Source organism: Jaculus jaculus, chromosome 12 (genome assembly GCF_020740685.1).
Source record: "Jaculus jaculus isolate mJacJac1 chromosome 12, mJacJac1.mat.Y.cur, whole genome shotgun sequence".
Classification (NCBI taxonomy): Eukaryota; Metazoa; Chordata; class Mammalia; order Rodentia; family Dipodidae; genus Jaculus; species Jaculus jaculus.
In genome coordinates, this window is record NC_059113.1 from 68,027,840 (window position 1) to 68,050,089 (window position 22,250).

Consider the following 22,250-nt stretch of genomic DNA (forward strand, 5'->3'; position numbering starts at 1 on the left):
CCAGTGGGAGAATGAGATATGAGAGTTGAGAACATTCAGTTTTGGGGGATAGAGGAGGCTTAAACTATGTACATACCTATGAGAGACTGTCATTATCAAAACAAATACTGGGAATAAGGGTTAGATAATGGGATGACATTTGTACAGAAGTTAGAAGTATTGGAATGTAAAGCCATTTAAATAGAGAGCTTTTAGTCATGCTATATATTTTTTTCTTTTAAAAGTTTTTTGAAGGCAGAAATTCTCAAATTATTAGCTTTGCTTTTTTTCTTATATAAGGAGGAAGCATGTTAAGAAATCCACCAAGCATGTAAGTTTTCATTAGATTTACTACTCTGAAATATTGGAATAATTCTTATGGACTCCATTTTTTAAAAATATTTTTTTTTTATTTATTTGAGAGTGACAGACAGAGAAAGAGGCAGATAGAGAGAGGGAGAGAGAATGAGCATGTCAGGGCCTCCAGCCACTGCAAATGAATTCCAGACACGTGTGCCCCCTTGTGCATCTGGCTAACGTGGGTCCTGGGGAGTTGAGCCTCAAATCGGGGTCCTTAGGCTTCACAGGCAAGCGCTTAACTGCTAAGCCATCTCTGCAGCCCCGACTCCATTTTTTTGTAATGGGAGAGAAGGAAAAGAATCATAGGGGTGTTGTATATCAAACTCATTGTACTTATTAGTATTCAGTAGGTATTTTAGAGATTACTACCATGTGTTACTGATGAGACTCCAAAAATTTCCAAGGACATGAATATTAACTAATCTAACAAAAGATTATGTAAGGCACGGTCTTTGTGGAAAACAGAATGGAGATTCTTCAAAAAAATTAAAGATAGAACTGCCATTTGATCCAGTAGTCCCATTGCTGACTATATATATTCAAAGGAAAAATTCTCCCTAAGCCTCCAGACTAGTGCTAAATTGTTTGAATATTTTCATTCTAGACCTTCAAAATAAGAGTGGCCTGTCTTTTTAAGCACACACACAAATGCATTGATCTAGGACAAGTGAAAATATGGACTTGGGTTTCATAGTACAAATGGTCCTTTTCCATTTTGCTAGGACTTTTTAAGCTTCAAGAGAACATCACTTGGGAGAATAGATGTAGAAGGATCTGAGTAACATCCTGGCTACACATAGAAGGAGGAGGCAGACAGCACAGAATCAGTAGTGACAATGATGGTGGTACTCTTGTCTATGAAGTCAGTTAGCAGTGTAACCAAAGGAGTGCATGTCCATAAACATCTAAGGATGGGCACTTTAAATGGAAACTGATTTCTCTGGTAAAAAAGAAAGAAAGAAAGAAAGAAAGAAAGAAAGAAAGAAAGAAGGAAGGAAGGAAGGAAGGAAGGAAGGAAGGAAGGAAGGAAGGAAGGAAGGAAGGAAGGAAGGAAGGAAGGGAGGGAGGGAGGGAGGGAGGGGAAAAGGAAAGGAAAAGAAAAAGAAAAAAATCAAAACCAAATGGTAAACAACTGATACATCCCAGTGATGCTATTTAAAATGGATTAGAAACATTTCCGGTGTTTTTTATTTTTATTTTTTTATTTATTTGAGAGCGAGAATGGGCATGCTTAGGTCTTCAGCTGCTGCAAACAAACTCCAGATGCATGTGCCTCCTTGTGCATCTGGCTTATGTGGACCCTGGGGAATCAAACCTGGGTCTTTTGGCTTTGCAGGCAAGCACCTTAACCACTACACCATCCCTCCAGCCCTCAAATGTTTTCATATTACCATAGAAAGTTGAAGAACTGCTAGTGAAGTGAATATATTAGTTTCAATTGGTGGAGAGGCAGTTGTTGTCATTGTTTTTCCAGTGCTGGGGATTGAACCTAGGGCTTGCTCTTGCTAGGCAAGTGTTCACTAAGTTAACTCAGGTCAGCCTTGAACTCAATAATCCTCCTGTTTCAGCCTCCCTAGTAGCTGGTATAATAGACTTGTGCCACCTGGCTTGGATAATGTACCAGTTATGTTTTGCTTCCTTTTCTTTTTTCTTTTCTTTTTGACAGGAACACACCAGATATCCCTGGCTTTTAAAACAATAGCAAGTGGTGTAATTTATTTTACTTACAGCCAGGCAGGTTAAAGGGTAATCTTTGTCTTCAGTAAAACAATTATATGAAACTTTCATTTTTTTACTTCATACTATAATAGTAATATTTACTCTGTGGTAGGATAAGAAAAAAGTAAATAGTAAGCATATATTATAATAATATGTGTGTTTAATATCTTTCAGGTTGTTTTTAAACCTCTTCTGAGTCATACAGGCATCCAGTCACAGGATTCAATGCCACTCTGCTACCGCATGTACTTTGGTGAACACCTTTCATTTTCAGGAACTTTGGACTGCCTCAGAGCAGATATTGTTGATTCAGACACAGCCAAAGAGAGGAAAGGCAAAAGAGCAAGAAGGTGCATCTTTGTATTTGTATAAAATGTTATGCAAGTGTTTTAATTTTTCAAACTTTCCTTTATTTTGTGTGTTTGTGTGTGTGTGTGTACACAATGTGTATATATGTGGAGGAAGGGGTGCACATGCCATGACATGCTGTTTGGAGGTCAGAGTGTCAATCCTCTGCCTCCACTTTGTTTTGAGGTAGTATCTCCCTTGTTAACTACTATGTTCGCCAAATAGTTTGCCCACAAGCTTCAGGATTCTCCTGTCTCTGCCTCTCTTCTCACTGTAGGTATATAAATGCTTGTCCTACATATCCAGTTTTATATGGCTTTTGCAGATCTGAAGTTAGGTCATCAGGCTTGTGCAGCAAGTGCTTTACCCATTGAGCAATCTCCCAGGTTCAGTTTAACTTCTAGATCTAAAGAGGGTGCTGGACTCTGAGATCACCAAAGGTCTGCTGAGTCAGAGACTCTGGGTTCTGAATCCCACTGAAGTTGCAAAATAAACCTTATGGACAAAATGATGCATTTTAAAGGAGAGACTTTATTGTAGAGAGAAAGCAAGTTTGATTAAGAGCTTATTGCAGAAAAGAAGCGAACATTATTGTATACAAAAAGCAGAGATAAGAGCTCTCATATGGGGATATTCAATACAAAGAACAAGTTGCACATTGAAAAGTAAGACTTTATGAGAGTAGTGCTCTCTGCAACAGAGAGAGTTCCCAGAAAGTCTTAGAGCTTTTAAGGTTTTCTGACTAGAGAAATAAGTTGATCTTTAAAAGGACTCTAAGATAGGGAGAAGTGAAGGTCTGGCTCATCATCATTCCCCACGAGCTATTCATATTTCTTCCTTCCAGTCATCAAATTGACCTTGTTCTTTGTCTTGGTGACTGAGCCAGTGGGGGGAGATTTTTTGGCACTTACCTACAAGCTTTGCAATGGAGAATCAAAATAGAATCTAGAAGGGAAAATAAGGGGGCACTTTATGGGCACCAGGCAGAGCCTGCTGAGACTAGCTTTGTTATTTTTCCGAGTCCCCATCCATCCTTCTTACCTAGTCAGGTTGGCTGCCTCACGCATAGCTACAAAACCCTCCTATTCTTCCTTCTCAATGATTTTGACTTTACCATTTTAACCATAACATTCACTTTAACTGTCACGTAAGACTGCCAATTTTCAAGGTCATTTCCCTAACAGCCTAGTAACTTTCTTCCTTCTACTCTATCAACCATAAAGGTGAAACTGTGAAGTGATTCTAAAGATTAATGGGGAAAATTTTGTTTGACACCTTGATCAATGTTGATTATAAATGTGTAGGAAGGACTGGAGAGATGGCTCAGGAGTTAAATACTCACTCTTGTTTGTAAAGCCTAATGGCTCAGGTTCAATCCCCAGTACCCATGTAAAGCCAAAGCACAAAGTGACGCATATATTTGGGGTTCATTTGCAGTAGCCGGATGCCCTGGTGCATTCATACTCACTTTGTCTGCTTCTTTCTCTCTTCTCCTCCCAAAACAAATAACTTAAAAATATTTAAAAAAAAAATAAATGTGGGGCTGGAGGGATGGCTTAGCAGTTAAGGCATTTGCCTACAAAGCCAAAGGACCCAGGTTCGATTCCCCAGGACCCACATTAGCCAGATGCACAAGAGGGCACATGCATCTAGAGGTCTTTGCATTGGTGCACCCATATTCATTCTTTTTTTTTCTCTGTCAAATAAATAAATAATAAAAAACATATAAATGTGTGGGAAAATTTTTAAAAAATAGTATTTGGTATAAAACACTAGCAACATCGAGAATTGAGCTTTTCTTTCTTTTTAAAAAGCATATTACAGGGTAGTTTGAATGGTTCTTTCCATCATATCATCTTGTAACTTAGAGTACAGGATAAGCATGTTTTCAGTGTGTGCTAGAAGGTCACAGTCCATTGTACAGAGCAATATGCTCAAGCATCTGGTCTCTGCACTTGCAGCTTCTTGGAGTGCCTGAGATCCTTTACTGGAAAGTTTTAATCAGCATTATTTCCACAGACACATTCTCATCTTTCCTCACATAGCCACTGTTTTCTGAATGTCAGGCTTTGTTTCTTTGCTTCATTTTCATCTTTGTCCATTTTCCTCTTGGAACTATCCATTTTTATAAAATTCTGCAAGGATTTGTCACTTTAAACTGCCTTAAAAATGCACTCATCACTGACAGACTTTGAAAGAAATAATGCAATTAGCGGTGATTATGATGTATACCTGGTATTTATATACTAACTTGTAAGCAAAGAACAGGTGATAGGCTAGTACTTTTTCAACAGTAAGTTAAATTTTTGTATCTTGTTAGGGAATTTACTTAACTGCAGCAACTGACGTTTATCTTATTCATATAAAACAGTCAGATCTAGACATCAAAACACTTGTGTCTCTACTCTGTATTTAGGTTATTTTAAGTTTCTATTTGAAATTTTGGTTTTCAGAGGCAAATGAATATATTTGTGTATAAATGTATGTATACAAGTACATTACGCCTATTTACCTATATGATTATTTTATATACAACTATATTACATGTACCTAGCATATATTTAAAAACATATAAAAATTGCATGTAGTGACACAGGTTATGTATGTGTATAGTTAAGGGACAGTCACAGCTTGCTTCCTGGCCTAGTAAATTCTGTACAGTATTGCCCAAGCCAGATCGGCCACACTTTCCTTTAAAAAAAAAAAAAAAAGTAATTCATTTGCAAGCAGAGAGATAGAGAGAGAGAGAGAATGGGTGCACCAGGGCCTCTAGCCACTGCAAATGAACTCCAGATGCATGTACCACTTGGTGCATCTGGCTTTACATAGGTACTAGGGAATCAAACCCAACATTACGCTTTGCAGGCCAGTGCTGAGCCATCTCTCCAGCACTACACTTCCCTTTTAATGTCCAGTGATTCTATGATCTTGATTGCCTTTCCAGGCAAGTGTAACATTATTTGTGCTTCTAGCACATCAGCTCTGAGTGTTCCACATTATTTATTTGAGAGAGAGAAAGACCGAGAGAGTGAGAGATTATGGGTGTACCAGGGCCTTCCACTGCTCAAACAAACATAATACACATGTGCCACCTTGTGCATCTGGCTTGCATGTGTCCTGGGGAATTGAACCTGAGTCCTTTGGCTTTGCAGGCAAGCGCCTTAAAGCTAAGCCGTCTCTCCAGCCCTTCTCCACATTCCAAAAACTAACTTGGGCTGGAGAGACGGCTTAGCGGTTAAGTGCTTGCCTCTGAAGCCTAAGGACCCCGGTTCGAGGCTCGATTCCCCAGGACCCACGTTAGCCAGATGCACAAGGGGGCACATGCGTCTGGAGTTTGTTTGCAGTGGTTGGAGGTCCTGACACGCCCATTCTCTCTCTCTCTCTCTCTCTCTCTCTCTCTTTCTGCTGCTCTCAAATAAATAAATTAAAAAAAAAAAAAACTAACTTGTAAGTGGCTTTTGTTTCTCATAGGTGTTGAAATTTTACCCCAAGCTCTCAGTAGTTTTGGAGGAGATATTTACTAACACCCTACTTTTCTCAATCATTAATTTCATTCTTTTTTTTTTTTTGAGATAGGGTTTCAGTCTAGCCCAGGCTGACCTGGAATTCACTGTGTAGTCTCAGAGTGGTCTTGAACTCACAGTGATCCTCCTACCTCTGCCTCCCCACTGGGATTAAAGGCACGTGCTACCCCGCCTGCCTTATTAATTTCATTCTTGATCAGTTTGTTTGTTAAGGTTCTGTGGTACATCATTTATTCTGCTAGCTGTTGCACAATACTTTCTGATTTCTTATATAAACATGTATAACTCTTGTCAGGCTGCATAGCATAGGCATTTATGAAACCTTTTAGCATAGAGGTGGGCAAGTGGTAAGTCTCATAAATACTTTACTTTGCTATCTCTAATATGTAGTTGCATATTAGGAATTTAACAAACAACTTTTAAATTTTAATTGTACCTTTATCTTCAATATCCACCCAGCATATTAGTTACCTGGCTGCTTTATTACACACCCAGCTGTTTTTTGGCCATAACGTAACTGTCCTGCCTTTAAGATTTTGTTGTCATCAGTTGTGGAGTACTCTTACTATCTTTAAGTGTTCTGCCTGTTCTAGATCTGTGACTAGTTTTTCTTACTATGATCACATGCTGATTTTCAGCTTCCTGTGAGCATATGCATTTGTATAAATTGCAGTACTTACTATTAATAGGAATACTAACACTTGACAGGGAATTATATTCTCTGATAATAAATTCTTAGACTTGATAATATCAGAGCAGTCTTTGTTACCTTGACCTATCTATTCACAGTGCACATAGAAAAAGGAGGGAAAATACTACTTCACTAGGTATTTATTGTTATTATTGGTGGTTGGTTGTGAGACGTTCTGGCTTTTTAAAAAATAAAATATTATAGTTGACTGCAACTGTAACATTTTTAGATGAAAATGTTTAAATAATCAGAAAGATTTACCAAAATGATTTTGTATAAGATTTAAATTTTTTTCGATGTGTGTATTTTCTTTCTATTGGTTTACCTTTCCACTTGCAACTGGGAAACCTAGCATGTGAGGATAAATAAAATTATATTCAATGTGAAGAAATTGAATACATAGTTTAATATATGGGATGAGGGGCAATCCTAATTGTTATGAAAGTAAGTCTAAATTTCCATAATGTTGGGTGTGCCATTGGGTAGCAAGAATTTTTTTTCTCAATTTTTATTAACATCTTCCATGATTATAAAAAATATCCCATGGTAATACCCCACTTTCAGCTTTTTTTTTTTTAAATTTTTTATTAGTTTTCTATTCAGCAAATACAGTCAGTTTGGTACCATTATTAGGCTCATCCGTGACCTACCCCCTCCCTAATGGCCCCTCCTTGTTGATGTATATGGGTCGTGCATTGTAGAGTTAGCCCACAGTTATTGGTACGATAAATGTCTCTGCATATTATGGACCAACATGTGGCTGTGACATACTTTCCACCCCCTCTTCCGCAAAATTTCCCTGAGCCATGTTGGGTTCATTTTTGGTCTGCTTCAGTGATGAGGTGTTGGGGGCCTCTGAGGCTCTGGCTCTCTGATTTGGTAGGAGTTGATTTTTCTCTGCGTTGATCTCCTTCCCCTTTGTGCTGGTATCCGGTTCATCAGGAAAACAGCACCCTTGCTTGTTTCGCCAATTTTCCTTAGTTTCAATCAGCCCCTTTCGAGGAATGTTGGGGCAGCTCCCTCCTTAGGATCTGAATCTATCTGAAAAAGAGAAGCAGATTCTCCAACGGAGAGTAAGTTAGCACCCGGAAAATTGAGATAACACTTTTTTGATAAAGAATTTAATAAGTATAGGCCCTCTTGTACCCCATGATTGATGGTAGCTTGATATTGGAGAGTGGGCTTATGTTTGGATATGGTTCTGACTTGTTTCCCAGCTCCTGCTATGGGTCTCGTACCACTGAGGGGATCAGTTAGCCAAATCAAGAGCAGTTGGTTTCCCACCATGGCTGTGTGCCACTATTGTACTTGTGTGGGCATCACACCAGGTTATTTGTTGCTAATTAGGTTAGACCATGAGTTACTTGGACAGATATTGGTCGTTTCCCCCAGTCACCCATGTAGCACCTTCTGGCACTAGACATGCTATCTGGGGGCTGACTCTCTCCTGGCTTCCAGCCATGCCATCCATTTTACATGTCAGCTGCATATGGAGTCTTCAGCAATAGGGTCTTACCATTGACCTTTGGTGGGTCATCAAGTACTCTGACAGATGTCTGTCATTGTTTTAGGAAACCTTGTAGGTTTCTCTGATCAAAAGCTCATTGTGGAAGATAGCCCCATGTTGGTAGTGGGGGTTACAGGTCAGTGCCCACTAAGAAAATGAGGAAAAAGATAACTAAATATACAAGAGTTAGGGAGGAGGGGGGAAGGAGAGGGAGGGAGGGAAGATGTAGAAGATTTAGGTTAGACTTGATCCTACCCTCTCCAGTGTCTTGTGGTTTACGTGTTTCCTGTAAGGGCCTGGTGAAGGTTCAGCCATTTGGTCTGCCTTTTAGGAAGTAGAATTTTATGGTACCATTGCCATTTGGGTCTAGATTAGTGTTTCCCATCCCTTTGATGCACTCCCCTCCCTCCCCCTCCATCCTATTGTCTAGTCCATGAGATGTTTCTTGGGTATGTAAGGTATCTTGGGTAGATTAAGGTTAAGTGCTGTAGATGAGTGAGAGTATGTGGCAATTTTTTTCTGTGATTGGTTAGTTCACTGAGAATGATCTGTTCTAGGCTCAACCATTTTTTCTCAAATTTCTTTGTGTTATTTTTTCTTACTGTTGTATAGAATTTCATTGTGTAGATATACGACATCTTAGTTATCCATCCTTCTAGTGATGGACATCTGGATTGATTCCAGCTCTTAGCTATTAAAAATTGTGCTGCTACACACATGGTGAGCAAATCTCTCTGGCCTGTGGTTCGAAGGTTTTAGGGTAAATAACCAGTAAGGGAATAACTGGGGAGTCTCCATATTGCTTTCCAAAGTGGTTGTACCATCCTACATTCCTACCAACAGTGGATGAGTGTTCCTACTTCTCCACATCCTCGCCAGCATTTATTTTTGTTTGATTTTTTGATGTTTGCTGTCCTTACTGGGGTAAGGTGGAATCTCATAGTTGCTTTAATTTGCATTTCTCTGATGATTAGGGATGATGAACATTTTCTTAAGTGTGTGTTTACCATTTGTGTGTCTTCCTCTGTGAACTGCCTGTTAAGCACTTTGCCCATTGTGTGAGTGGGGTGTTTGACTTCTTACTGTTTAGATTTTTTAGTTCTTTGTATATTCTAGAGATTAGGCCTCTATCAGTTGGATAACCCGCAAATATTTTCTTCCATTCTGTGGATAGTCTATTGGCTTTGCTTATTGTATGCTTGTGTATAAAGAAACTCTTCAGCTTCATGTGATCCCATTGGTTGAGTGACTGTTTAAGATCGTGAGCTACTGGGGTTTTGTTCAGGAAGTCGTTTTCCATTCCTATATCATGGAAAGTACTTCCTAAATTTTCTTCCAGTAGTATTCGGGTTTCTGGTATTATATTGAGGTCTTTGATCCATTTGGATTTGAGTGTAGTGTATAGGGAAATGTGTGGATCAAGTTTCAGTTTTCTGCATGTGGTTATCCAGTTTGTCCAGCATCATTTGTTGAAGATGCTGTCTTTTTTCCAGCCTATATTGTTCAGGCCTTTGTCGAATATCAAGTAGCTATAGTTGCTTGACCCAAAGTCCGGGTCCTCAAGTCTATTTCATTGGTCTATACTCCTGTTTTTATGCCCGTACCATGCTGTTTTTATTACTATGGCTTTGTAATATAGCTTTAGATCAGGTATGGTGATGCCACCAGAGGTATTTCTTTTGCTGAGGATATGATTGGATATGCGAGGCCTTCTGCCTTTCCATATGAAATTTGAGATCATTTTTTCTATCTCTGTGAAGAACACCGTAGGGATTTTAATTGGAATTGCATTAAATCTATATATTGCCTTTGGTAGGATTGTCATCTTCACAATGTTAATTCTGCCTATTCAGGAGCATGGGAGGTCTTTCCATTTTCTCAAGTCCTCCTCAGTTTCTTTTTTGAGTCTTTTTATGTTTTTGTTGTATAGATCTTTCACTTCCTTGGTTAATGTTGTTCCAAGGTATTTTATTTTTTGTTGTTGTTGCTATTGAAAATGGGACTATGTGTCTTATTTCTTTCTCTGTATCTTTGTCATTTGCATATAGAAATGCTACTGATTTTTGTGCATTGATTTTGTATCCTGCTACTTTGCTATAGGAGTTAATCACCTTCAGGAGTTTTGGGATGGAGTCTCTCGGGTCTCTTACATATACAATCATGTCATCAGCGAATAGAGCTAACTTAACTTCTTCCTTTCCAAATTGTAACCCTTTTATTTCCTTCTCCTGTCTTATTGCTTGAGCTAGGACTTCTAGTACTATATTGAAAAGCAGAGGTGAAAGAGGACATCCCTGTCTTGTTCCTGATTTTAATGAGAATTCCTCCAGCCTATCTCCATTAAGTATTATTTTGGCCTTTGGAGCTTCGTATGTTGCCTTTATTATGTTAAGATATGTACCAACTATGCCAATTCTCTCCAATGTTTTGATCATGAAGTGATGTTGTATCTTGTCAAAGGCCTTTTCTGCATCTATCGAAATGATCATATGGTTTTTATGTTTAAACTTGTTTATGTGGTGTATTACATTGACAGATTTCCATATGTTAAACCACCTTTGTGTTCCTGGGATAAATCCCACTTAATCAAGGTGGATAATGCTTTTGATGTGTTGTTGGATTTGGTTTGCGAGTATTTTGTTCAGGATCTTTGCATCTAAGTTCATTAGGGAAATAGGCCGGTAGTTTTCTTTTCTTGTGGCATCTCTGCCTGGTTTTGGGATCAGGGTGATACTAGCTTCATAAAAGGAGTTGGGAAGCTTTCCCTGTTCTTCAGTTGTGTGGCACAGTTTAAGGAATGTTGGTTTGAGTTCCTCCATGAAGGTTTAATAGAATTCGGCTCTGAAGCCATCTGGTCCTGGACTCTTCTTTTTGGGGTGGTTTTTTTAATTACTTTTTCAATATCCGTGAGTGTGATGGGTTCATTGAGGTGATTAATCTGCTCTGAGTTTACCTTTGAAAGATAGTATGTGTCCAGGAATTTATCCATCTCCTCCACATTAGCCAGTTTTGTGGAGTAGAGGTTTTTGAAATAATTCCTGATGATTCTCCCAATTTCACTTATGTCTGTTGTGATCTCCCCTTTTTCATTTTGAATGTTGTTAATTTGAAGCTTCTCCTCTTTTTGCTTGATCAAATTGGCCAGTGGTTTGTCAATCTTGTTTATTTTTTCAAAGAACCAGCTTTTTGTTTTGTCAATTGTCTTAAATGTTTCCTTGGTTTCCAATTCATTAATTTCTGCTCTGATTTTAATTATTTCTCTCCTTCTGGAGCTCTTTAGGTTGAATTTTTCTTGTTTTTCCAGTGCCTTTAGGTAGATGATTAGGTTATTGATTTGGGATCTTTCTGTCTTTTTTATGAAGGCATTGAGTGCTATGAATTTTCCCTTGAGGACTGCCTTCATTGTGTCCTATATGTTTGGTATGATTTGTTCTCATTGTCATTCAATTCCAGGAATTTTGCAATTTCATTTTTTCTTTCATCTACTATCCATTTATTGTTTAATAGTGTGCTCTTCAGTTTCCAGGTGCAATTGGGATTCTTGGTGGGTCTTTTGTTGTTGATTTCTACCAATATAGCATTGTAATCTGATATCATGCAGGGAATTATGTCAATTTTCCTAAATATGTGTAGGAAGTCTTTGTGACCCAATATATGATCTATTTTGGAGAATTTTCCATGGGCTGCTGAGAAGAACGTGTAGTCTGGATTTGGGATGGAAAGTTCTGTAGATGTCTGTTAGGTCTAAGTGATGTATGGTTTTGTTGAGCTCTCTTACTTCCCTTTTGAGTTTCTGTTTGGTTGATCTATTACTGATAACGGTGTATTGAAGTCCCCAGCTATGATGGTGTTGGTGGTTATTTCTGTTTTATTGTCAAGTAGGTTTTGTTTTATGAACTGTGGTGCCCCTGTGTTTGGTGCACACAGATATATGATTGTAATATCCTCTTGATGGATCGTTCCCTTAATAATTAAGAAGTAGCCTTCTTTGTCTTTTTTGATTATATTTGGTTGGAAGTCTATTTTATCCGATACTAATATAGCTACACCTACTTGTTTCTTATTCCTGTTTGCTTGGAATATTGTTTTCCACCCTTTCACCCTGAGGAGGTGTTTGTCTTTAGTGGTGAGGTGGGTTTCTTGAAGGTAACAGATTGAGGGGTCTAATTTTTTGATCCATCCTGTTAGCTTGTGTCTCTTGATGGGTGAATTAAGGCCATTAATATTTAGACTTGAGATTTGATTTGATCCCTGCCATGTTGTGGTGGTAGAAGTGTGTTGGTGTTTTCATGGGCTTTGAAGTTTTTTGTGCCTACTCTGGGTTTGGTTGTTGTGATCTGCTTCTTGTAGGCATTTGAGTTTGGTTATTTGTTTCTTCTCTTTGAAAAATTTCCTGATATACTCTCTGTAGGTTTGGTTTTGTGTTCATATAATTGTAAAGGTTCGTTTTGTCATGGAAAGTTTTTCTTTCACCATCTATTATGAGGGAGACTTGCCGAGTAGAGTAGTTTGGGTTGGAATCCATAGGTTCTTAAACTTTGGAGGGTTTCATTTCAGGCCCTTCTAGCTTTAAGAGTTTCCATTGAGAAGTCTGAAGTAATTCTGATGGGGTTACCTTTGAAAGTAGTGTGCTGTTTTTCCCTAGTTGCTTTTAGGATTTTCTCTTTGGTGTCGATGTTTAACGTCTTAATGATAAAGTGTCTTGGAGAGTTTCTCCTTTGGTCCAATCTGTTTGGAGTTCTGTTCGCTTCTTGTATTTTGATGGGCCTTTCTTATAAGAGACTGGGAAACTTTTCTTCAATTATTTTGTTAAATAAGTTCTGCATGCCTTTGGTCTGAAATTCTTCTCCTTCTGGGGTATTCCAGTGATTCTGATATTAGGACGTTTAAGTTTATCCCACAATTCCCTCATGTTTTATTCACAGGAACTTTTGAACTTACTGAAATTTTTGAACTCTCAAACTGTTTCTTCCATCTTGTCTTCCAGATCAGAGTTTCTATCCTCCACTTTGCTGAGTCTATTCTTGAGAGCCTCTAGAGAATTCTGGACCTGTTCAATTAAGTTTGCATTTGCTACTACTTTTTTATGTTTCATTTCCATCGCTATGTCAATCTCCCTTTTCACATCATTTTCTGATTTTCTTGATGATTCTTAGAATTCATCCTTGCATTTCTTTATGTCTTCATTTAGTGTGGCCAGATGATTTTAAAGGTCCTCTTTTTTTTTCACTCTCCCTCAAATCTTTTAATTCTCTTTGAACTTCTTCCAGTTGATTATCAATTTTTTTCTAGCTTAGTGATGGTAGTATCCACACGATTTTTGGTCCTTTGTTACTTTTCTACAAGTTCTAGCAGTAGGTTGGTCAGGGTTGCATTGCTCATAGCTTCCATTTGATGTTCTGATCCTAACGACTCTTCTATGTTTTGGTTAGATGTATTCTTTGTAGGACTGGGTGATCTATCTGGATTTTCTTGCATTTGGTTTTTCATGGTATTTCTTTTACACTGTGGTCTACCCATGACAGTGTACCCGTGGGCAGGTAGGCTGGTGGATCAGCCTAGGCTCTAACGCAATGGGAATCTGAGGCAGGGGCAGTTGCCAAGCAGCCTGGACTGTGGCTCTCACTTGCCAAAGCCGCCTATCTACTGCCTGACAGGGGTGCCAAAGTTGCCTGAATTCTCATGTGGTAATGCTGCCAAAGCTGCCTGCCTTAAGAGCTTGGAGGGGGACTGAGATACCAAGCCCTGAAGCGGCCCAATCTGGCTGGGAACACTGGGACAGGGAAACAGTTTGTGCTTCCCTGCCACAGAGGAGTGGGGGATGGCCAGGGACAGACAGGTAGGGGATGGCACCTGAGCTTCTGCTAGTTAGAGACTCAGTCTGGGCTTGTGTGGCCCTTGCTGTGGGACTGGGCCCGCTGAATGTGCGATCGGAGCACAGAGGAGCGCAGAGGCACCTGAGTCGGCGTGTGATTTTTAGCACAGCAGCGGGCCTGAGAGGCACACGATCAAAGCACTGCGCAGCCACCAGGCGGGCGCAGGATTGGAGCATAGTGGCGGCCAGCCGGGAGACACAAGATCAGAGCACGGCGGATCAGAGCACAGCGGCGGCTGTTCAGAGGAGGGGGTGGTGTACCCGCCTAAGAGGGGATCCGCGATTCCCTGTTTTTCCCCGTTCTGTGCCCTCCCACTAACTAGAAAACTCTTAATGTCTTGCCTTTCTTTCCCAGGTATTTTTCAGGGCAGCTAGGCGGTTGCCAACTTGGCCAGAAATCCTCTACTTTCAGCTTTGAAATTCTATTGTCTATCATATCCCCTCCCCATCTCAATCAGTCTTTTATTTTGATGTCATGATCTTTTCCTCCTGTTATGATGGTCTTGTGTAGGTAGTGTCAGGCACTGTGAGGTCATGGATATCCCGGCCACTAAATGTCTGGAGGGAACACATTGTAAGGAGTCCTACCCCTCCTTTGGCTCTTACATTCTTTCCGCCACCTCTTCCACATTAGAACCTGAGCCTTGGAAGTTGTGATAGAGATATTACTCAGTACTCCAGTCATTTCTTTCAAGCACCATGATATTCTGAGTTGTGCCAAGGTCACTGCCATCTGAAAAGAGAAGTATGAGTAGCATTAATATAAGTTGTAAACATTAACAGAAGTGCTTACTGGGAAGTTTGATAAGCATATTATATACATTTAGCCAGATAGCATCAGACGTTACACCCTTAGGGCTCATGACTACCCCTGTTTTAAGTTTTCAGTATCAGGGATGAATTCTGTCCCTTGGAGCGGGCCTCCAGTCCAAGTAGAGGGTAGTTGGTTTCCACCATAGTAGACATGCCACTATTGCACCCATTGGCTCATTTGGCCTGGCTGACCAAATATGAGGCTTGCAGTATCCACTGTTGAGTATCTTCACTGGTGATTTCTTCTCTCCCATTGAACTGCATGTAGAATGGCTTCTTCCAGCTTTCTGTCAACTGGTCTACATGGAGGAGGTTCTCAGTTCAGTTCCACCAGGATTTCTCAGTGGCCTTACAGCCCAAGTATGTCTTCAGCAATAGGGTCTTACCATCTATTCCTGGTGGGAAACCAAGGGCCTCGGCAATGGCCTATAATGTTTTGGGGGCATAAGGGACCTCCCTGGGCAACAGCTCCCTGGAAGGTATTCCATCCCTGGCACTGAAAATTTTCTAGCAACAATCTACAGCTCCTGAGTATTCCATTGTCCAAAATGGAAGATTCCATCTGATTTATTTATATCCTCTTAGATTTTGATTAGCCCTCTCTCCACCTTTCCTTTACTCCATCTCTTCATCTGACCTTTTCATCTCTGTTAATCTGCCGCTTAAATATATACAACACCATCCTATTAAGTACCCCCCGCTTCCTTCCTTTCTCTTCCGTTTATATCTCTTTTAGCTTACTGGCCTCTGCTACTGAGTTTTTCCCTTCTCACACAGAAGCCCAATTATCTGTAGCTAGGATCCATATATGAGAGAGAACATGTGATGCTTGGCTTTATGGGCCTGGGTTACCTCACTTAGTATAATCCTTTCCAGATCTATCCATTTTCCTGCAGATTTCATAACTTCATTTATCTTTACCACTGAGTAAAACTCCATTCTATAAATGTGCCATATTTTCATTAACCATTCATCAGTTGTGGGACATCTAGGCTGGTTCCATTTCCCAGCTATTGTGAATTGAGCAGCAATAAACATGGTAGGGCATATACTTCTAAGGAAATGAGATGAGTCCTTAGGATATATGCCTAGGAGTGCTGTAGCTGGGTCATATGCTAGATCAATTTTTAGCTGTCTTAGGAACCTGCACACTGATTTCCACAATGGCTGGACCAGATTGTATTTCCACCAACAGTGTAAAAGTGTTTCACTTTATCCACATCCTTGCCATCGTTTATGATCATTTGTTTTCATGATGGTGGCCAACCTGACAGGAGCGAGATGGAATCTCAATGTAGTTTTAATCTGCATTTCCCTGATGACAAGGGATGTAGAACATTTTTTTAGATGCTTATATGCCATCTGTATTTCTTCTTTTGAGAACTCTCTATTTAGCTCCATAGCCCCCTTTTTTTTTTAAATTTTTTATTTATTTATTTGAGAGCGACAGACTCAGAGAGAAAGACAGATAGAGGGAGAGAGAGAGAATGGGCGCGCCAGGGCTTCCAGCCTCTGCAAACGAACTCCAGATGCGTGCGCCCCCCTTGTGCATCTGGCTAACGTGGGACCTGGGGAACCGAGCCTCGAACCGGGGTCCTTAGGCTTCACAGGCAAGCGCTTAACCGCTAAGCCATCTCTCCAGCCCCCATAGCCCATTTTTTAATTGGCCTGTTTGATTTCTTATTTAATTTTTTTGAGTTCTTTGTATATCCTAGATATTAATCCTCTGTCATAAGTATAGCAGGCAAAGAATTTTTCCCATTCTGTAGGTTGCCTCTTTGCTTTATTAAAAGTGTCCTTTGCACTACAAAATCTTTGTAATTTCATTAGGTCCCAGTGGTTAATCTGTGGTTTTATTGCCTGAGCATTTGGGGTTATATTCAGAAAGTCTTTGCCAAGACCAATATGTTGAAGGGTTTCCCCTACTTTTTCCTCTAGCAGTTTCAGAATTTCAGGTCTGATCTTAAGGTCTTGAATCAATTTAGACTTAATTCTTGTGCATGGAAAGAGAGATGAATCTATTTTCATCCTTTTATAGATACATCTCCAGTTTTCCTAGCACCATTTGCTGAAGAAGCTGTCTTTCTCCAATGAGTATTTTTGGCACTTTTATTGAATATCAGGTGGCTATAGCTACCTAGACTTACATCTTGGTCCTCTATTTTGTTCCATTGATCTACGTGTCTGCTTTTGTGCCAGTATCATGCTGTTTTTGTTGCTATGGCTCTGTAGTATAGGTTAAAATCATGTATGGTGATACCACCAGCCTTATTTTTGTTGCTTAGTAATATTTTAGATACTCGAGGTTTTTTGTGATACCAAATGAATTTTTTGATTGTATTTTCTATTACCGTGAAGAAGGCCATTGGAATTTTGAAAGGGATTGCTTTAAATTTGTAGATTGTTTTTGTTAAGATTGCCATTTTCACAATATCAATTCTTCCGATCTAGGAACAAGGGATGTTTTACCATTTCCTAATGTCTCTGCAATTTATCACTTGAGTGTTTTATTGTTTTCATTGTAGAGATGCTTTACTTCCTTGGTTAGGTTTATTCCAAGGTGCTTTATTTTCTTTGGTGCAATTTTGAATGGGAGTTATTCTCTGATTTCGTCCTCTGTGTGTTTGTTGTTAGCATATAGGAAGGCTACTGATTTCTGGGTATTTATTTTGTATCCTGCTACATGGCTGTAGGTGTTCATCAGCTCTAACAGTTTGCTGGTAGAGTCTTTAGGGTCCTTTTTATTCAGAATCATGTCATCTGCAAATAAAGATAACTTGATCTCTTCCTTTCCAATTTGTATCCCTTTTATGTCTGTCTCTTGCCTTATTGCTATAGCTAAGACTTCCAAAACTATATTAAATAAAAGTGGGGAGAGTGGACACCCTTGTCTTGTTCCTGATTTTAGTGGAAAAGCTTCCACTTTTTCCCCATTTAGTAATATGTTGGCTGTAGGTTTCTCATGAATAGCCTTTACTATATTGATATATTTTCCTTCTATTCCCAGTCTCTGTAGTACTTTTATCATGAAGGGATGTTGGATGTTGTCAAATGCTTTCTCTGCGTCTAATGAGATTTTGATTTTGATTTTCGTCCTTAAATATAATATATTGCATTTACCAATTTTTGTATGTTGAACCATCCCTGCATCTCTGCGATGAAGCCTACTTGCTTAGTCAGGATGAATGATCTTTCTGATATATTCTTGTATTCTGTTTGCCAATATTTTATTACGAATTTTTCATCTATGCTCATGAGGAAGATTGGTCTGTAATTTTCTATTTTTGTCCTATCTTTGCCTGGTTTTGGTATCAGGGTGATGTTGGCTTAATGGAAGGAGTTTGGTAGGATTCCTTCTTTTTCTATTTTATAGAAAAGTTTAAGAAGCAGTAGTGTTAGTTCTTCCCTGAAGGTGTGGTAAAATTCAGTAGTGAATCCATCTGGGTCTGGACTTTTTTTAGCTGGGAGATTTTTGATAACTGCTTAGAACTCCATGCTTGTTTCGGGTCTATTTAAGTGATTAATCTCATCTTGATTTAGTTTAGGTAGGTCATATAAATCAAGGAAATCATCCATTTCTTTCTTATTTTCATACTACCTCTGTGTTTGGTGTTATCTGTGACCTTAGTTTTAATAGCATTTGTTTGATGAATTTGGGCTCCCTATTTTAGGTACATGTATGTGTAGGATTGTAATGTCCTCCTGTTGGAGTGTGCCTTTAATAAATCGTAACACATGTTGCACTGAAATCTACTTTGTCAGATATTAGGATAGCAACTCCTGCTTGTTTTCTAGGTCCATTTGCTTGAAACACTGTTTTCAAACCTTTTACCCTAGGATAGTGTCCATCCTTTGTAGAAAGGTGGGTTTCTTGGAGGCAACAAATTGAAGGATCCTGATGTTTAACCCAGTCTGAAAACCTGTCTTCTGGGTATGGCATTTTGGCTGTTGATATTAGAGATATTATTGTCAGGTGTGGTGGTGCACGCCTTTAATCCGAGCACTCGGGAAGCAGAGGTAGGAGGATTGCTATGAGTTCCAGGCACTGTGAGACTCCATAGTGAATTCCAGGTCAGCCTGGGCTGGAGGGAGATCCTACCTCGAAAAGCAAAAAAAAAAAAAAAATTATTGAAATTTGTATATTTATTTTTGCCATTTTTTGGTAGTTCTTCCAGTTTACCTTTGCTCTCTTGTGTTAACTAGTATTTGGGAGTTTGTTTTTTCCAGGTTCCTTATATGTGTGCTTTTCTTTCTTTTCAGCATGGAGGATTCTTTCAAGTGTTTTCTGTAGAGCTTTTTGCGTCTTCAAATACTCCTTTAGCCTGCTTTTATCATGGAATATCGTTATTTCTCTGTTTGAATGGATAGCTTTGCAGGATAATGTAACCTTGGTTTACAGTTGTTATCTTTCAGAACTTGGAATACATCACTCCATGCCCTTCTGGCTTTAAAAATTTTTGTTGAATAATCTGCTCAATCCTGATAGACTTGCCTTTGTAGGTAACTTGATTTTTCTCTCTAACAGCTTTCAATATTTTTTGTTTGGTTTGTGTGTTTGGTAGTTTGATTATAATATGGCGAGGAGAGGTTCTTTCCAGGTTTTGTCTGGCTGGGGTTCTAAAGGATTCATATATCTGCATTGGCACCTCTTTCCCAATTTGGGGGAAGTTTTCTTCTATGATTTTGTTGAAGATGCCTACTATGCCTTTGGAGTGAAATTCTTCTCCTTCTACTATGCCCTAAATTCTTATGTTTGATCTTTTCATAGTGTCCCGAATATCTAGATCTGCCACCTGGTCTTCTAGCTTAGATATTCCTTCATCCATTCTACTGGTGAGATTTTCTACAGAGATTTTTATTTCATTAACTGTGTTCTTTATTGCTAGTAATTCTGATTGGGTTTTTCTTCATTATTTCTATTTCCTTATTTATGTTTAGTATTAACCTCTTTATTTCATTAAATTGGTATCCTTTGTCTTCTTTGATTCCTTTGATTTCTTTTTTTTGACTTTTTGAACATATTTATAATGATTCTTTTGAGATCTTACTCAGGCATTTCTTCTAACTCGTTCTCACTGGAGGTCATTTCTGGTGCATTAATACTTTTTGGTGAACTTATATTGTCTTGTTTTTTTGTGTTTCTTGTGTTATAATGCATATATTTTTTCATCTTGGATTATTTAATGATTGGATTTTCTAATTATCTGGGTATTATGAGATATATCAATCAATATGATGTTATATATCTTCAGGGTAGGAGCTTAAGGCATTAGGTGTGGCTCTCAAGACTCTCAGAGTATCTACAAAAGTGACCCTAGGTGTTAGGTTTGCCTGCTATGAAAGTATTCAAGTAGGCTGAGGGGAACAAAATATAGAAAGTTTCTAAAATTTGACTAAACAGTATACACATTCAATGAAAAACAGAACAGTGTTTATCCAAGAGTAGGTATTGTGATAACAAGATCCTCTGTCTGCGCCTTAAGGCGTGTGGTGCCCCACCCTGTCCCTTAATCCTGACAACAAGGAAGTTAAGATTTCTGATCTGTAGAGAGTTCCAAGTCAGCTTGTGACCAGGTGAGGCCCTTCCCTAATGTATAACAGAAGAGGAAACAAAGCTACTATAAATCTAGAAGCAATAAATAACAAGCCCAAAATGTAGCTTATTTAAGAATGGCAAATCTGACCTTCCATCAGATTTAACACATAATTTATCCTGATATGGATGGTGTAATTAGCACTTCTGGTTCAGGCCTATATACCAGGTTTATTAGGTGGGTCCTGACCTGGTGTAATCCCAGTTACCTTTTGGGATGATTTTGATCCAGTTATGCTGTGCTCCTGCTTGGGTTCCTCTTTGGTGCACTGTAGGTTCAAGTAGGCTGGTGGGATTGCTGCTCTGTTAGCCGGAGTTGGACACTGGCATTGGGGGAGGGGTGGCTGCCTATGCTAGCTCTAGTTCTCTCGCTGGTCCATGTGTTCTTCTACCTTGTGATGCTCCTCCGTTGTTCACTGCCATTCTCCCTTCACGTTTCTTGAGTTTGCGGAGAGTTCCATTGTGAGTGAAAAATCCCCTCACCTGACTTTGCCTGCAGCTCAAGCTGAGCCTGGTGGCTGCACTCCCACAGACCTGACAACTGCTGCTGCTGCTGGAGCCGCTGGCCTGTGTGGGCTTTGCGGGCTCTGCATCTCTCCTACTTCTCAACTGCCATTTCAGTTTCCTATACACCTCACTTGTTAGTACAAGTGTGTATTTTGTTGTGTTTTTTTTGGCTTACCCCCCCAGGCTGCTTTGGTGTGGTTCCTACCCTGCCATCTTAACCGGAAGTCAAGTAGGAAGAATTTTTAATCATTTAAGTGAAATTATTTCATAATCCAAGATAATTTATTTTAGAAGAAAGTCACCAAGAGAAATTTAAGGTGCAGCTGGTGACGTATAACAAGGTTTGACAAGGTAGAATAGAATAATCTACTAGATACCTTGTTTAAGATTAAAAGGGCTATACCACATTTTATCCTGGAAGTTATTTTGCTTATAAGTTTGCAAAAATGTGCAGTTTTACTAAACACTAATCATTACCTTGTCATTTTCTTTTGGACTTTTTAGGCAAGGCCATGTGAATCTTCCCCCACTTGAGTTCAAACCTGCATTAATGTTGGAAACCTTCAGCATCAGTGCTGTTGTGATGGAAAAATCAGTGTGCACTCCTCAGACTTCCACCAGTGCCCTTTCCTTTCATGATCTCAACAAGCGTTATTATAATACCTTCCATTGCAACTTCACCATTTCTTGTCAGTCAATAAGTCAGCATGTAGATATGGCTTTGGTTCGCCTTATTCATCAGTTTAGTACGATGATAGATGACATCAAAGCAACTCAGACTGACATTAAACTCAGTAGATACACAGCTGGATCAGCTTCTCCAACTCCTACCTTCAAAACCAGGAAGCACCGGGATTTTCGTTCATCTGACTTCAGCCGGAGTTCCAGAGGAAGTCTCAATGGTGGCAACAGAGTAAATAATGTTAAGAACAAACGAGCCAACAATGAGAATAACAAAAAGGAATCTCGAAACAAAAACTCATTAGGACGATCTGAAAGGAGAACCTCCAAAGTATCCAGGAAAGGTTCAAGAGATGTGGTAGATCACATGACTGTTCATATGGATGACTCAGACTCTATTACAGTGTCAGAGCAGAGTGAGCCTTCAGCTGAGTGTTGGCAGAATATGTATAAATTGCTTAATTTCTACTCACTCATTTCTGATCCAACAGGAATATTGGAAAAATCTTCAGAAACATTTGGACCAGCAGGTAAGACGTTTTTATAATTTTAAAATTTCTATTCAGAAGTATAATAAAGCAAACAATAGGTTGTTCATCATATCTTCCCAGTGTTAAAAGTGTGTAATTGAAATGCAGAAAAATTGTCAATAC

At 39.2% G+C, this 22,250-nt stretch overlaps 1 protein-coding gene across 8 annotated transcripts in view; it reads left to right on the forward strand.

Annotated features, from left to right (window-relative positions):
* The window catches only part of Kiaa1109 (KIAA1109 ortholog), a 240,137-nt gene that overhangs the window by 128,080 nt on the left and 89,807 nt on the right, over positions 1-22,250 (forward strand). For all 8 annotated transcript variants that reach the window (XM_045130867.1, XM_045130873.1, XM_045130872.1 and 5 more), the window contains exons 46-47: positions 2,233-2,408; positions 21,421-22,127. In XM_045130867.1, coding sequence (XP_044986802.1) covers positions 2,233-2,408; positions 21,421-22,127 — 883 coding nt within the window. The remainder of the gene's footprint in view (positions 1-2,232; positions 2,409-21,420; positions 22,128-22,250) is intronic.